This window comes from Gadus morhua, chromosome 22, assembly GCF_902167405.1.
Source record: "Gadus morhua chromosome 22, gadMor3.0, whole genome shotgun sequence".
NCBI lineage: Eukaryota > Metazoa > Chordata > Actinopteri > Gadiformes > Gadidae > Gadus > Gadus morhua.
The window spans coordinates 21,552,295-21,569,927 of record NC_044069.1 but is presented as its reverse complement, the minus strand read 5'-3'; the positions used below and the strand labels follow the sequence as shown (position 1 = coordinate 21,569,927).

General features: G+C 48.7%; 2 protein-coding genes across 2 annotated transcripts in view; both read left to right on the top strand.

Annotated features, from left to right (window-relative positions):
* Nucleotides 1-142: 142 nt before the first annotated feature.
* Nucleotides 143-5,499, top strand: rp9 (RP9 pre-mRNA splicing factor). The gene is made up of 6 exons (XM_030347734.1): nt 143-461; nt 637-667; nt 759-888; nt 1,352-1,443; nt 1,980-2,041; nt 4,442-5,499. The coding sequence occupies exons 1-6, from the start codon at nt 316-318 to the stop codon at nt 4,668-4,670; spliced, it is 690 nt and encodes a 229-aa protein (XP_030203594.1). The 5' UTR covers nt 143-315; the 3' UTR covers nt 4,671-5,499.
* Nucleotides 5,500-7,938: 2,439 nt separating this feature from the next.
* elmo1 (engulfment and cell motility 1 (ced-12 homolog, C. elegans)) overlaps nt 7,939-17,633 on the top strand; it is an 85,091-nt gene continuing 75,396 nt past the window's right edge. The window contains exon 1 of the mRNA XM_030346324.1: nt 7,939-8,115. The gene's annotated coding sequence lies outside the window, so the exon portion shown is untranslated. The remainder of the gene's footprint in view (nt 8,116-17,633) is intronic.

The following is a 17,633-nucleotide window of genomic DNA, read 5'->3' as shown; positions in this document are numbered from 1 at the left end:
TCGAGATATACATAAATCATTAAAAACAACTTTGCAACATCAATTAGAAATTTGATGCATTATAATTAAATAAATGATGCCCTGCAAAGCTCTCCTCGTGCAGCAGGTGGTGCTGCTGGAGCGCGGACGGGATGTCCCCAGCTACACAGGAAGTAACGTTACAGCTACAAACAGTTGTTTGGCTAGTTAGCGAGTTAGCACGGCAGATACAATCTCTGACCCACGCTTAAACAAAGATTGTATAAATTGATATAGAAACACTGGGAACGTGTGACAGATTGTTATGTTGGTGCTCTTTTAATAATAATCAATGAAATGTCCAGCAAAAAGAGAAGTCGACACAGGGAGAGCAGCACAGACCGCAAGAAACACAAGGAATCCAAAGATGACCTGGAGAAGCTCAAGGTTCAGACCAAGAAACTCAGCCAAGAAGTGCAGAAGCTGAAGCACATCGAGACGTTGTGAGTAGTATATCCTCTCTGCTCAAGGTTTACTAACTTTTGCATGAATTATAAATGCTACGTTGCAGTTAAAGGCATTGCCATCCATCGCGTTAACTTAATCCTGAAATGCAGCCTACTAAAGTAAAAAATATGCACATCTTGATTGTTATATATTGTTCTTTCATTTACCTAGCTACGAAAAACCGCCTCCCGGACTAATAAAGGTATGTCATCACCCATACCTTCACCCGACCTTTAGGCCTAATCTAGAGTGTGCGTAAGTATTTAGGTTCTAACCGGTTATTGTGGTTACAGGAGAGGGAAGAGAAACCAGAGGATTGCATCCCTGAATCAGAGGAAAATGAAGATGCCAGGAACTTCCTGGCAAGTGCTCCGACGAAGGGGCTGTGGATGCCCCTTGGGAAGGAGGTGAAGGTGATGCAGTGTGAGTTATAAGTTCACTCGTTCACACTGGCCCAATGCACGTGGAAGATAACCTTTGCATGCGAGATATGATTTAACATAGAGAAGGTTCTCACGAGGCTACATGCCGAATGGTCTATGGGGGCTCAGTCTAAAGAGAATGTTGGTTTTGGTGGTTAACATTTACTGCATTTAGCAGACGGTTTTGTCCAAAGCGACTTATAAGTACATTTGTCTTATGAAAAAATATATGGGTCCTGGCACAGTAAGGATGTTCATAGAACCAAGTGCTAGACACTAACAATCACTACTTTAACTCATTCCCCCATATACAACAGAGATAGCGAGAATAAGATGCTAAACAACTAAGTACTATAACTAAGTACAACGTACATTAAGTGCCAGGACGTACAACTTGCAATAAGTGTGAGGGGGTGGCTATGCAGAGTCTAGTTTGTTTTTCAGAGTCTTGTTTCTTGTGTCAGGCTGGAGATGCAAGCGCTACGGCCACAGGACTGGAGATCGCGAGTGTCCCTTCTTCACAAAAGGGAATCAAAAACTGGAGCAGTTCAGAGTGGTGAGTTCACCACCTCAGAAGCCGCCAGTGCTCAGTCACCCATCCACGTGTCAGGTTGTGTTTGGGCTGTCGGCCATGGAGCTATGACTCTGAGCCCGAGCCAGGGTAAGGCCCACGACCCTGAGGTTCAAGACAGGGCGGGGTTGAGCATGTTGGCAGCAGAAGGCTTGAGCACAGCCTGGTTTAATGAGCCTGGAAGCAGAACAGAGGCTCCCTAACAGTGGATCCACCCTGAAGGAATACACTTAACAACACTTTAACAATTACCATAAATGCAGCTCCATCATATTTTCTTACCTAGCACTTGAATGAGGAGTGCATATGAAAGTAAACAGAAAAGCGCATACACAGCAATGAATGGAAGTGCACTGGTTGGATTCTCTGAAATCTCAGGGTCTTCCTGCTGATCTCCTCTTGCAGTCTTCCGCTTTTTATCATGTATTTACTACTGCTAATAATACTACAGTTGAGGTCTCACAATGGTGCTCTATCTGAACAGTCAAAGTGTCAGGTTGTGTATATTTTTATTCCTCTAGGCACATGAGGACCCGATGTACGACCTGATCCGAGAAAACAAGAGGAATGAAAAGGAATCTAGGTACGTGGGTGATCTGAACATCCGAAGAGGTGCTGCCTCATAAACATCTGAGGCACAAACATTAGTTCAGCTCCGGCGCCTTTCTGTGGCCGATGACCTGATATAAAGTAAACCCTGCACCTTAAGTTTAGTCTAGAAGGTTTCTCTAAAAAAAGCTTCTAGACTCAACTGACTGCATTGGATTTAGCCCAACAGATCACTCAGCTATTTTCACAAATGGAGCGGCACAGTCTCAGGTGACCTTGAAGCACTCGGTGGGAAACAAGCCGTCTCCCTCTCTCTCCCTCTCTGGGTAACAAGCTCTCTCTCCCTCTCTCTCTCTCTGGGTAACAAGCCCTCTCTCCCTCTCTCTCTCTGGGTAACAAGCCCTCTCTCCCTCTCTCTCTCTGGGTAACAAGCCCTCTCTCCCTCTCTCTCTCTGGGTAACAAGCCGTCTCCCTCTCTCTCTCTCTCTGGGTAACAAGCCCTCTCTCTCTCTGGGTAACAAGCCCTCTCTCTCTCTCTCTCGCTCTCGCTCTCTCTCTCTCTGGGTAACAAGCCGTCTCTCTCTGGGTAACAAGCCGTCTCTCTCTGGGTCGTTGTGTCTTGGGCTCCCTAGGCAGTGCTTTCCACCACTGTTCTCCCAGTGTGGGAACAGCCACACACAAGCAGTCTCAGGAGTGTGTCCCTCCCTGCCCCTTACAAAATGGTGATCCACAGGGCCTTCTGGGATGGTCAGTCTGGCGTTGCCACGCCGTTCTGGTGGGTCGTCAGACACAAACACTCCGGCCCTACCCCATTGGTCAGGCTCTTGAGTCAACGTTGGACTGTGTAAAGGTAGTGCAGTTAGAGAGTGCACTTGTTTGGAAGTATTACTCCGTTGGTTGGGGCTGTCCTCCTTCTGAGATACTCTATTTAAGGTTCATGCCGTTTTAATCTTGAGAGTGCATCTAAGCATATTCACGTCTAATTTAATTGGCTGGCTGCTGGGACGTGTTTTCCTTTTTTCCTTCTGTTCCCAGTGCCGCACGGTGAAGTAGGTCATAAGACACATCTTAGACTCCCACCATGTCCAGTGAAGATGAAGAGGGTTCGTTCTGAAGCATCACTTGACATCATGCAGTCGGAGCAGGGGAAAGCTCTGCTGATTGTCCTCCTCCCGCTCCCCCTTGTTGACAACATGGATCTCACATGCCGAAGCCATGTGCGAACCCTTTGGACCGTCTCTGAACCCATCTTGATGTGACCTACTTAAAAAGGAGCTTTGTTTACCTGTAGCGCTCCTGGTTACACCAGATGTTAAACAGCCATCTCTCCTTCCCTGTCCATCTGTGCCTGTACAACAGACTCGTCCATCTCTTGGAAGATACATGAGAGAGAAATATGTTTGTGTGTACATAGTGCATGAATAGGAATTTTTTAGATTTGCTCATTAATTCAAGTATGACTTAATGATCTGTGTCTCATTATGAATAGAACACCTCCCCCCACCCCCCCCCCTCTGCTGGTCACTTACAGAAACCGCTGTTTAACAACCTGGCATCTCTGAGCTGGGCGGTGATTTTAATTCTATCAAATGTGAGAGCAACCACAGTGAACCAAACAGAAATATATCCACTCTTCCTTTAAAAATGCACTGCTTGGTCTCACTCAAGCAAGCATCTGGGAGAACAGCTTTATTTTCGAAAGAAGGGACGCAATGTTGTTTTTCTATACTTATTCTATTGCCTTGTGGGGATTCTCTCAGAATGTTCAGCCACCCACCTCTTCCTGCTGATGAATAACGATGTTTACCTGGGAGTTAGTTTCTTTTGGAAGAGGAAATCAAAGACCAAACGACTGATATTAGAGAAGTGGACTCAATAGACCATTTCAAGCGTCCGATGAAAACAACCTGGCATACAATTACTACCTTTTTCTTTCCCATCTTTTTACTTATTCCTCTTCTATTTCTTCTATAAATTATTCCGACGTGGTTGTGCTGAGCTGTCCTAGCACTTTGAGCTGCATTGTCTGCATCAAAGGTGCTGCATGCAATAAGTTATCATTATTCTTCTATTATTCCTCAAGCATATTGTCGTGTACGCTTGTTGAATAGTAGTGGTAGCCGTTTCCGCTCAACTCCAAGTCTAAACTGGCTTATATTTCAGGGATTGCTGTCCTCGATCTTCAGCTAAAAGTTATGCATCTGAATGTATTTACAATGACCTGCAAGGTGCTTGTGATAAAATGCTCTGCTAAATACCAAAAGCAGAAAGATTAGATGGTGCTACTCATGGCAGAACCCAGCATTTGGCCGTGTTGCCAGGCCCGGGCAGTACGGTAACGAGACGCAGTCTTTAGGGTTTTGACCCTCGCTCTAGCTAACTTGTATCTCCTCTCCACCCCCTGATGCTGTCCCTCCTCCTCTCCTCCATGCAGGATCCAGCAACTTCAGCAGCTGCTCCAGGACACCACCTCCTCCGACTCGGACAGCTCCTCCTCCTCCTCCTCCTCCTCATCCAAGCAGCACCACAGCAGCAAGAAGAAGAAGAAAGACAAGGAGAAGAAAAAGGAGAAGAAGAAGAAGGGAAAGGCCGACAAGAAGCCTAAGAAGAAGAAGAGGCGAACACAATCCCACAAGTCCTCCCGGACCGGGGGCTCTGACTGACCCCTGTAGACCCCTGCGCTGTGTGATCTCCAGGGAGCGGCACAGAGACTTTGGTTGGCATGCGGCCCGCCCGCGGTGTCCACGGCAACAGGGGGAGGCTGTGATGCTGGCATTGAGGGGCCCGCCGCAGCAGCCCCCGCCGCCTGCGTTGTGACTAACCCCCACTCCCCCCCCCACCCGGCGGCCCTGACCCTCTGATAGAATAATCTATGGAGGTTAAATCACTCGGCTTCATTTCATTTTGATCCAGCGTTTGAATCCCCTTGACATTCTCTTTATTGGGTCACAAGCTACAGGGTGATAAACAACTGCGTGTGCGTGTGCGCGTGTGTGTGTGTGTGTGTGTGTGGTCCTTCCAGTAGTGTCAAAGTGCACTAATTGCATGGCTTCTGAGTTGAGTCAGCCCGCTCTGTACGTAATGTAAAGGATCTTTCCTTTTTGGTCTTTGGGAGGAAAATTAGTTGGCGAATGCAGCATGTCATTATCCGATTGTATTTTCATTGAATTGGCATTTTTCTTCGGTGCCGTTTTGCTGGAAGGAAGGATGCTAACCATAGGATTGTACAACATGGTTGTTGGTTTGCCTTATTTTATAGTTCTTTGACAAAAGCAGATGTTAAAGCCAACACATGCAGGAATGTTAATGCTTTTGACTTTTGTAGCCTATAAAACATCAGTTATCATATCTGAAAAAGGGTCTTCTTCTCCAAAAGTCAAAGCAACGATGTATAGGATTTTTTTTTCCTATTTATGGCAAACAAATGACTGTTATCCCGCTGTTGTTTGGCAAATTCTAATAAAAACAAAGTGTCATATCACCTTCGCTGAACAGTTTTCCAATAGAACGCCATCTTCCGTAAAGCCTAACCAGTCTTTTATAACCTCCAGCGAAGCATGATTCACACTAAAACTTCACCTATTTAAACCAAGCGCTCCGATCTAAACCTCCGTAGCTCCGCTCCCCTTCAACGCGACCCGAACCACAGGTCTCTGGGCGGCGGCAGAACCAGACCCCCAGTGTGCTGATGATCCTCGGGTGTGGAGGGCTGGGTGGGCTGGACACACCGAGACCGCTACGGCGTTGCTGCTTGCACCAAAAACCCCTTTTTGTGTTCTCACACCGAGGTAGGAGACACCCCTGGCCCTTTCCCGGCCACATCAAAGCCTCAAAAGAAGATGGCTTCGCTGGCACTCTGGGCTGTCCTTAATGAGCTGTGTGTTTTCAAAGGGAATCCCTGAGGAAATGATTTATTAGAAACATTCCCCCTTCTTAATGACCCTGATGGAGAGACAATTAGTCTGAGTCTGCGGGGAGCAAAGACACAATTTCAATTTAGATGTTTGTTGTGTTGACGTTTTGTTAAGCGTCATGCATGGAGGCTGGTGAGTGTGTGTGTGTGTGTGGGGGGGGGGGGGGGGGGGGGGGGGATGTGCAAATATGTCAGCAGTATGTGTTCCATGCAAGCTATGGCTTCATAAAGCCTTATCAGAACATACTCTGGTTGACGCTTGAAAGATTCATTTGGGTTTTTATTATTTTCATGGCAGCTGGTGTGTGTGTGTGTGTGTGTGTGTGTGTGTGTGTGTGTGTGTGTGTGCGTTCAAACTGAAGATAAATGTACCTCCACTAAAGCAGTCTATTCCATATACCCCCCCCCACACACACACACACACACACCCAACTCCTCCCCCTCTCTTATCCCCACTCAATCTCTCTTTCTCTCTCCCTCTCTCACCCAGTCTCTCACTCTTTCTCTCAATAAAACCGTGAATCTCCCAGATGAGTTCTGGTCGAAGAGGAAAGGTTCTGCCACGTAGAGAGAGGGAGAGGGAGGGTGAGAGAGAGAGAGAGCGCCTGGCTCTTTATTGAAACACTCTGTCTTGTTACACAACAGAGTGGGTCAATCTCAGTGTCAGGGGCAACACATAAAGAAATGCCTTCCAAAAGGTAAAAATGCTCTGTCTGATTGTAAAACATAGAATTTCTGCCTAAGTAAATAATAACCAATTCAGTCAAAGGTATTTCCATCTCACATATGTGTACATTCGATCTGGAGCGATGATCTGGAGGAAGGAGGGGCGAGGCGAGTGGGAAGGCCTGGGCAGACATATTGAAGGATTGGCACCTTTGTACATTGATCTGCATCATAGGCTACTGTGTCTTTTTGAACCTCCCGTCTACTTTATCTATCCCTTATTTCAGCCCTATATGGAAGGAGGAGAATTAGAAAAAAAAAAAGAGCATGTGTTATTGATATAGAAATGGTTTTAAGTTTACAGAAGCTATAACTTTAAACTAAGGTTACTTTTATATCAAATTCATTTCATCCATCAGTCGAATTCACAATTCATTAAAAAACAGTAAGAATAGGCCAATGACCTTGCCTCATAACATACGGACTAGGGTGGAGTCAGTGAGGGGTCCCTAGCGTCCCCCCCCCCCCCCCCCCCCCGCCCTAAACTCGCGCTGTGGGGTATGACGCAAGGAGCTGCGCGGGGGTCGCGGTCGGTCACGCGCAGTCAGTTTCGAAGGCCTCTTACGCACACATGAAGCGTCCATGCCGTCTGACCGTTGACTCCACAGGCTACAACATGAAATGCATTCTCATTAAAGTCCAGGGGACATGTAGTACAGCGTCGACCAACTCCTCCACAATGTAGGCACACGGTAGAATTTAAACTGTCTATAGGCCTATGTTGTAACGAATTTTTTTTTAATGTGAAACACCTTCCATTGATTTTACATTGCTCATTTTTTTTCTGGTTATAGAGCTACGTCTGTAAACCCCAGGACACCGGTCCGAATGCGTGTTATTAATGACATAAAGAAATCAATACGTATCAATTATTCATACTGCTGCTCCTCCACCGGCCAGGTGGTCGACTGTGGAACCAAGACAGAGTCCTGTCCCTTGTCCCACCCTTCTTAACCTCTCAACATGTCCCCTCATTTCCCCCTAAATGTTCCACATATTTTATGAAACGAAATGAGTTATTGCTGCTGCAGGACTCATGGTCCCGTACTCAACTGTGGATACGCGCGCGCGCGCGCGTGCGTGTGTGTGGTTACGGTGCGTGCACGCTCGCGGTGTGTGCGTGTGCGCGCGTAGTGTATGTGTGTGTGTGTGTGTGTGTGTGTGTGTGTGTGTGTGTGTGTGTGTGTGTGTGTGTGTGTGTGTGTGTGTGTGTGTCTCTCCCCCCCCCCCCCCCTGTTTCACACTCTCATCGCTGCTGCTCAGTGCAGACGAGGGAGTCGAGCCAACTCAGCCAGCAGACGGCGAAAGAAAGAAGGAAGTGGAAACATCAGCACTATCTCCACACAGCACCGGAGAGGAGGGAGACCGGAGAGAGAGCGAAAACACAAGACCGTAGTGTGTGACACACGCACACACGCAAACTCCGAACATCAGCGCTATAGCTGGAGGAAGTCGCCGCGCTTGCCCAGGTTGGTGAAAGATCGCATGTCTTCTACAATGTGTCCGAGTCGTGGTGGGTCGGAGCTAGATGTGTTGGCGATGATCGCAGAATACTCAGTGTTCAACGATGCTGTCTTTAGTCGCTGCGCTTTGATTTAGCAAACAACGTTTCTGTGCATGTTAACGCAGTACAGTCAATGTGTATCTCTCTCGCTCTCTCTCGCTCACTCTCTCCCTTTCTAATCTGTCAGCTACTTTTGGAGAGGAGAGCTATGGAATCAGTCAATGTTATTTAACATGTACGTCAAAGGCGTCGTTGTTCATCCTCATAAAAGGATTCGCTTCATGCGTTTTTTGGACAGAAAACGCAGTACCGAGTTTCACTGAAAGTGCAGAAAGAAGCAAACTTATAAATAGTCACAGGGAGCTAACCAAGTGCACAATGTGTTATCTTTTAGTGCACTTGTTTAGTCATCTTTAAGTGCATAGCCTACTGTTTCGCCTGCTCCAAAATTGCTACCTATGTGTGGATGGCTGAATCTTCATCCCCCTGCCAATTAAAGAGCAGCCTAGTGGGTGCGTAGTGCAGCTCCTGCACAGCATGCCGGCCGCTCTGGGACTGGATTTGGAGGCAAAAGCGAGGGAGCCCGTGTTATGTATTATGGACTTATACGTTTCTGGCTACAGAGCGTAACAACTGGAACTTCAGGCCTTAGTATCTTGTCTGTCAAACTGTCCATTCTGGGGGTGGTGGTGGTGTCTCTTGGCTACTTGTGCATTGGCGGGTTGCATTATCTTAATCTACAAACAAGCGTCATTGTATTGGGCCGCGTCATCCAATGTTTTCAGTTCTTCTTAAGTGTTGTTCCCGTTGTCATGATTCCTCAGGCACACCCGGGCCCAAGGTCCAGCTGAACAGCACAGGAGCCCGATCATGTCCCTGATAGAAACACATCCTCCACAGGGGCGCTCCACGCAGACATGCTAGCCCGCGGCTTGTCGTGTACTGCAGTTGTAGTGTGTTTTTTCTTTTAGCGCAGACCCACGGCAGTGTAGAAAGTTAGAGGTGTGTGTGTGTGTGTGTGTGTGTGTGTGTGTGTGTGTGTGTGTGTGTGTGTGTGTGTGTGTGTGTGTGTGTGTGTGTGTGTGTGTGTGTGTGTGTGTGTGTGTGGCTAACTGGCCCATGTTGCTATATTCAACAAGGGATTGATATTCCGGGCAGATAGCAGACGTCTAAATCTCTGGAGGTCGGTTTGGTGGTTGTCTGTAGTCTGCTGTGGCTAAAGTAGTCCAAAAAGTGTTTGGTTGTTTGGAATTCCTGTTATGACACACACCACAAAGTTAAACGCACCATCCTGTTTGACTGGTCTAGTAGGGGTGTTTGGGGGGGGGGCTAGGGGCCTGTCCCTTTGCCTTGTGTTGATGAGCTGTCCAATAACTGTGCCAGTAGCTGTATTCGTGAGGTTTTATTCATTTCATACAACCAGCTCAGGGACCTTTATGTCAGAGGAATGCACACCCTCACAGGAGAACTCTAGTTTTATAGGCCAGAGCGAGAACCTCCCCGGTTCTCCATCGCTGCCCTGCCCAAATAAACACGTCTCCATCCCCACAGGCTCCTAAATGGCAGACAGACATGAACACCTAGGGTTGCAACAAAAAGACATGAAACGAGGAGAGGAAGGAAGAGCTAGGAGGGACTGACCAGGCCACCATGAGGTGTTGAATTCCACTTGGATGTGGAGTCTTTGTTTTTACAGTGATTGGTGTCGTATGTGAAATTGTAATGTCAATATTGGATTATTAGCGGAAGGTAGAGAGAGACAGAGGGGTGTGTGTGTGTGTGTGTGTGTGTGTGTGTGTGTGTGTGTGTGTGTGTGTGTGTGTGTGCCCACATGTGCAAACTAACAGTGCTTGCTGTTTGACACCTTCTCACCTCCCCCTAGTTTTAGGAGCTCCACTCATCAGCTTTCTCTCTCGCGTGCGCACGCTCTTTCTTTTGCTTCCCCTTCGTGCCTTTACCTTTCTTTCATTTGCTGCGTTTCCTACGGTGAAACACACACATACTCCTCCCATCTAAGTTGCTTCCCTCTGTGTGCTAAATCTATCGGCTGGTTCCCTGTGATGCTGTGCTTCCTCCATATCCTCTTCCTCCTCCCTCTCTTCCTCATCCTTCCCTTCCTCCCAGAGGGATGCCTGTTCCACCCATGCACACACACACACATGCACCTCCCCTCCACCCTCGTTATCTGACCATCTTAATGGGCTCATTTACCCTTTCTTCCGCCCAGAAGCTCCTCGTTGCTGAGTGACATCCTTCGCTAGGACATCTCAACCGCTCGCTCCCCTTCCCTCACTGCCAGCTTTCTTCCTCTGCAGCTATGAGTGCTATTTGCCATTTGGATTAATAGAGTAATACTAATAATCTCTAATCACAACAACCCTCACTCGTGGCGTTCCCGAGCGCAAACATCCTATGCCATGGAGTCTTGCTATAAGACTCAATTTGTGGCTGTTTTTTTTTTGGGTTGCTTTTTTTGCATAAGATTAATGTTGCCTTGTTTAATTGCTCCCTGCGGTGCGAGTTAATTAAAACGGCACGGCGAGGCGCTGTAGGTGTAAATTGACGTTTTTCCAGACGGCCTAGATCAGAGCTAGGAGGACACACAGTAGTAGGGGGCGTCAGTTGGAGAGATGCTTGTACGAATAAGAATGCTATGACTGAAATACAAAAGAAATCTGCTGTTGTAGAAGTTATTCTACAGACTCTAGTGTGTGTGTGTGTGTGTGTGTGTGTGTGTGTGTGTGTGTGTGTGTGTGTGTGTGTGTGTGCTCGCTCGCATTAGCGGTTAGCGTCTGGCTGCCTTGAGAGCGTCCCAGTGTGGCTTTAACTGAGTTGAAGTAGTCAGAGAGGCACTCTCTGTTCCCATACATGCTAGCGGTGCTTGCTTTAGAAGCATATAGCTTTCATTGGATTAATGGCGGTGCACATTGGTAACCGGACATCCACTGTGTTACCCTCTCCAAGCAGCGGCCCTTGTGGAGTTTCTATAACTGTCATGTACGTATAGTGTGCAATATTTGTGCATGCCAATGTAGAATCGTGTATTTGTGTAACACATACTCAATTGCTTTCTGTTTTTGCTACAGAAGTACTCAAACAAACAGACGTGTGCGTGCGCATGTGTCCATGCTAGTATCAGCCATGAATGGGTGACTGGTGTTATGACTCTGTGTAATTCTGCATACTCCAATCATTATTGTTTACCCAATCGCAGCGTTTCCCCTTGTTTATCCGTTTGTTGTGCGGTGTTTACAAAACTGTTGGCAAGGGTAATACATTTATTTATTAATTCAATCAATGTGTGCAAACTCGAAAGTTCCTGTTCAGCTGCCTATTCTTTCCTCCCCCTCCTCACCCTTCTGTATCAAATGACTCTATTAATATAGCTTCCAGGTGTTCTCGTTGTTTAGATGGACTGCCAGCTCCATCCATCCCATCACGTTGGAGTGGCAGGCGGGTGTTGGGAGCGGACAGTTCATGTCCTCTGTGGATCCCACGGTGACACTCTACCCCCTCCCCTTTCACACTGAAACCCTCCACAGCTCTGCGTCCGCCCAGAGAGAGTGACTCCTTAGCCACTCTCCTGAGCCCTAGTCAGCTGGCCTGTGTGTGTGTGTGTGTGTGTGTGTGTGTGTGTGTGTGTGTGTGTGTGTGTGTGTGTGTGTGTGTGTGTGTGTGTGTGTGTGTGTGTGTGTGTGTGTGTGCACGAGAAACAGTTATTGTCCCCAAACTGCCACCTCCGACGGACACTTGACAGTAACCATGTACACTCCTCTTCTTCCTTCTTTTTCTTGTGATTTTCTTGTTCTAAACATCCGAGCCCGGTGTAGCACCTCTGAACAGTGTTTAGGCTGCTTTGAGCGTTAGCATGAAAGGCTGGATGTGGGACAAAGAACACCTGGAGGAGGAGGGATGGCTGGGAGAGCGGGTGGCTGGCTTTGAAAGAACCGGCTCCAATGACTTCCTTTCAGTTCATTCTCTTTCCCCCGGATGCAGCGGATGCTGCTGTTTGGACACCGCCTTTTTTTATTCCCTCTATTTTTACTCGGGCTCCGGCTTCTCTTAGGCACTTTCTCCTCTGCTCCCCTCCTGCTTCTTCACCTCCGTTGTCGGGCCGACGACCACTTCAAGCGCAGCGCCATGCAAGTGTTAAAGTTACCACCCATCCTCTCACTAATAACCCCTCCCCCTCCCCTCCTAATGGTGCTTTTAAGTAGTGGGATCAAGTGAATTGGCTCAGTAAACCCTGTGGAAATAAAGTTTATGGGCGCATCTCCCATGGTTACCGTATAGATATTTCAGTCACGTCCGCCCCCCCATTCCCCCCCCCCCCCCCCCTTGTTTTTTTCTTCATCTCCTCTTCGTCCCGGTAGAAGAATATAGGGTTTAATTTCAGAATGGAGTAAAAAGAACGGGGAAGCCAAATGTACTGCATAATTAATGCTCGGGTGCAGATTCAAGTCGAACCCATTCTGTCAATGTGGGGCAGAACGCGCAGTATGGGTGCGTTTTCCATTAGGCTAGTCAACACAGACAGGGTCAGAGGCTTTTCTCTCTCTCTCCCTCTCTCTCTCCCCCTCCCTCTCCCTCTCCCTCTCCCTCTCTATAACATGGCAAGGTCGTCGTCCCGCTCCATCTCCGTCCAGGGAAATATGAGTCCACAATTTGAAGTGGGGGTCTTCAACCTCCTGTCAGTCATCGCATGGTAAATCAAAAACATTGAAGGACTCTTAACAATGTGATATCACTCACTCACTCACTCACTCACTCACTCACTCACTCACTCACTCACTCACTCACTCACTCACTCACTCACTCACTCACTCACATATGCATGCTCAAGAGAAACCCACTTACCCACAAGAGACACGCTCATAAGAAGGGCCAGCCCCTCCCTGGTGCTGGCCGGTCCTTGACCTTTAACCCCACCCTCCCTCCATCAGCATCACAAGCAGCAGCAGCAGCTTCACATCTCAAGATCCCTCGCCCTCACATCCTCAATCCTACATTGTTAAATAAGGATGCCCACCCCCCCTCCCCCCCCCCCAATTTAAACCCTTTATCTGCCCACACTCTGACCACCGGAAGCACCTCTCTCACCGCTGAGCATCTGGATCGGATTAATTCGCCCGACGCGTACATCTCTCTCCGCCTGCCCTCCTTTGAACCCTCTGGCAGGGAGGGTAGTCCTAACTAGCCAATAGAGACAAGCCCTGACCCCCCCCCCCCTCTATTTTGAAAGCTGTTCAATATCCGTCCATGCATTTACACCTCCATTATGGAGGATGGGAAGGAATGAAGATGATAAATGTTGAGGGTACCGGGAGGTAGGCATTCGGGGCACGTTGAGTCCTATAAGTCTGGAATAACAAAACGGGCATACTCTGATTCAGTGATCGTATTCAACAGTTCTGCTCGTGGATCAAAGCTTCGTTGTGAAAGATCACCATTAAGCATTCAATATTTATTATGGCACACTCAAATGGTGTATCGTATCACAACAATCTCTCAACTCATGAAAATACAATGCCACTGAGAGAAAAAGGTTAATGCTACTGACATTTCTGCAGCCTTACTTGATTCCTGACTAATCAACATTAGTCAGGAATCAAGGTCTGTACACACATATAACATAAACATTATTTCCTTTGTTCCTTTAGTCTTCCTTACTACTGGTTAACATGAGGATTGATGACGGATTTAAAAGAGACTCCCTATATCAATGGTTCAGAGAAACATAAATGTTACAGGGGAACACTCACTCACTCACTCACTCACTCACTCACTCACTCACTCACTCACTCACTCACTCACTCACTCACTCACTCACTCACTCACTCACTCACTCACTCACTCACTCACTCACTCACTCACTCACTCACTCACTCACTCACTCACTCACTCTCACACACACACACACACACACACACACACACACACACAATTATCACTTAATGTCTCCCGAGGCTAGCCGCACAGTAATTACAATAATATGTGTTTATTTTGGCAAAAATGTCCATTATGGTTACAAAACATAGCTAAACCCCCGTAATCCTATCCAGAGATATTCTGGATACACAACCATAGCTACACTCACACTATCCTTCCAGAAAGAGAGAGCCCTAGTTAGATGTACACACAGACATAGGTACACCCACATAATCCTATCTAGAGAGATAATGGATACACATCCAAAGCTAAACCAACATTATCCTATCCTATAATGGATGCATAAACATAGCTACACCCACATGATCCTACCCAGATAGCCCAGGATGCTACTCCTCAGCGTGCATTTTGACATGCACCAGCATCATGCTCAACTTGACCATCCCCCCCCCCCCCCCCCCCCCATCTGTAGCCCATCTGCCCCACCTGCATCACAGCCATGCCAGGCCATGCGCCACTGCCAACATAAGCTGTCCTTTCACTTTTTATTCACTATTTAAATATATATTTCGTTTTTTTTCAAGTGTATCTTTGTCTCTGTGCCCAGAGGCCCTCTGCAGGGATGGTGTCCAAGTCTGTTCCAGAAAAGCTATGGCAAATGTTCAGTTAATGTCAGTTGAGTTCATCTGAGGAAAGCTTGTCGGAAGTAGCAAACCGTTTTGGCTCTGGATATTAGTTACTTTAATCGGGTTTGTACTTTCAAATGTGATGGGCTGACGTATGGGTGCGGACTTCATCCAAAACGCAGGATGGAACAATGTCACTGACAGTCACCAATATCTTCCAATGTTACGATGGCAATTATTCACAACAACTTTACATCTTTCACTCCTTCCCCGGCGGAAAACAATGTGATTTATTTGTTTGCAATGTAATATTTAAGCATTTCCGGAACACAATCACCTCATACCGCTACCTTTTTAGAAGTAGGTGTACAAGTTAAGGAAACAGTGCTTGAAGTAACCAGACGGTGAGAGTTCAAAGATCCTATTGTACTCGCTGTGGTCCAGGCGCTGAGCTTCTGTCATACCTCCACAGGGGGCAGGGTCCAGGCTTTAGTTAGCTGTGGTTGGCGCGACTCATCAGGGGGCAGGGTCCAGGCTTTAGTTAGCTGTGGTTGGCGCGACTCATCAGGGGGCAGGGTCCAGGCTTTAGTTAGCTGTGGTTGGCGCGACTCATCAGCCAGGCAGACGGGGTGAAGTGCTGCCGTAGCAGGAACAGCAACGCTAACTGCTGCCTCCGGGGCCTGTCTCTCCCCTCTAGTCCCCTTTTGTTGTCTGGAAAGGGGGGACGCCTGCTCCTGGGAATCTCTGCGCATCTCTCTTTGTACGTCTAACCAGCCGAGCTGCATTTTCTCATCACACACGTTCATTCAAAGATTCAGAGAGCGTGTTGAGAGAAGGCGGGGCGGTGGACATGGCAGGTATTATTCTGTACCATAAAGCAGTGAGGGGATGCTGGGTCGTGCGATTAATAGCAATACTATGTATTAGTGGCGGGGGGGGGGGGGGGGGGCTGCACCTATTGGCATGGGGGGGCTGTGTCCTCTGAGGGCTGGGGTTGAAGGGCACCAGGTTGTGGTGCACTTATTTTTTTATGTAACCGCATGGAAATGTCAAGGTGAGAGGTGCTTTCCCTGTCGGGGGGGGGGGGGGGGGGGGGGGTATTCGTGGAAACGTGTTCTCAGCAGAACGAGGCTACTTCCGCCCGTTTCCTGCATGTGACCAATGAGTTATTTCCTGCCGCAACAACAGTTCTCTGAACGAGTGGGGAAGAGCAGACCCCCCCCCTTGCCTTTGTCTCTGTACGGTGTAATGTGTTTAGCTCTGCTATTAGCATTTTTCTTTCTGTCACTTACAAGAAAGACTCACTAAGTGAGGCATACCATGCAGTATGGGTCTTTTTTATTTTTTTACACAGAGATTGAGTTGCTTTCGACAGGGGGGGCGGGCGGGCGGGGGGGGGGGGGGGGGGGGGGGGCGGGGGCGGCAGTGGGAGAGGGTTAGTAGAAGATGACATCATTCCAGTGACATCGTACCCGCAAGAATGAAAAGGCCGGCCCGAGGAATGTCCTCCATGGGTTCAGTTGTTGTAGTTTGGTGACTCCCCTCCCCCCCCCCCCCCTGCCCCCCCGGCCCCCCGGCCCCCCATCTCAAATAGCTGTGGGGTTGTGTGCAACCATACACATGTGCAACCCCATATAAGGCAAAAATAAACCCCTCTTTCTGGAGTGCCGTGCCCTGTCGCCAAAATTAGCCGCTTCACCCTCATCCAGCCGGCGGTCTGCGTGTCTCCTCCTCCCCTCCACCACGCTCCTCCCAACCCCCTCCTCCCTGACCCCAGCCTGCAGTTGTTGTTTAGTGTTTTTACGACGGGGCGGGGAGGATAACAGGGCGTCCGTGGGCTGGGAGCGCCTAATGAATGGCTTCAGGTTCTGGGCCCTGCAGTCCCGGGGCGAGACCCCATGAAAGGCCTTTGGGTGCGGGCTAGCCAGAGCCACCGCTCCCCTCTCTGCCCCGGGGAACCCTGAGCTCTGGAGGTTCAAAGGCCCGTCGTGAGGCCAAGGCTGGAGGACAAGGGGAGGGACCCAGGAGCCGTGCGTGGGACCATGGTGAAGGCATTGTGGCGCGAGGGGTGAGGTCATCATGAAAGGGAGGAAAGGGCGGGGTGGCAGGGCCAGTGGATAAACAGCAGGCAGGACAAAAGGGCCGGGTAGGGAGCCGATGAGCCACCCAACCAGCAGGGTTCACGTGTTTGTGTGTGTGCCTGCTGCACTGGCTGGCCCATCATGCTTTATGGATTTGGCCTGTGTGTGTGTGTGTGTGTGTGTGTGTGTGTGTGTGTGTGTGTGTGTGTGTGTGTGTGTGTGTGTGTGTGTGTGTGTGTGTGTGTGTGAGGTTAGAGTGCACTTGGCTACTGTAGATTTCAAGTGAACTCCTATGTCTATGTGTGGGGGAGAGGCCCTCTGAGATTCAGTTTGGTGTGAGAGTGAAACAGCGGCTCCACGCGTCACTCAGATAGCACAGGGTTCAGGGGGGAGTTGTGGCAAACTTGGGACAGTTTGTCTGCCTGAAGTCATGCAAGACGTGTATTTGTTCATACGCACACGTGCTTGTGTGTGTGTGTGTGTGTGTGTGTGTGTGTGTGTGTGTGTTCTTTTTGGGTGCTCGCTCACGTGCACATGTGCAAGTAATAGATGAAGCATAGATGGATTTAGTAGCCACAGCTGGGGGGCTGTGGGTGGGCTGAATGACAGCTTGCATTCTGTGGGGTGTGTGTGTGTGTGTGTGTGTGTGTGTGTGTGTGTGTGTGTGTGTGTGTGTGTGTGTGTGTGTGTGTGTGTGTGTGTGTGTGTGTGTGTGTGTGGGCACATGTGCACGTGGATGCCTCAGTGGCTTCTTTGTTGCCCCCCCCCCCCCCTCCCACTGTGCCAGTCACCGCGAAGCGATGGGTCTATGGTGTGACTGAGTCCATTGACGACACGTAAACTCCACACATGCTGTGGGTGTGTGCGTGCGTGTGTGTCACACAAGG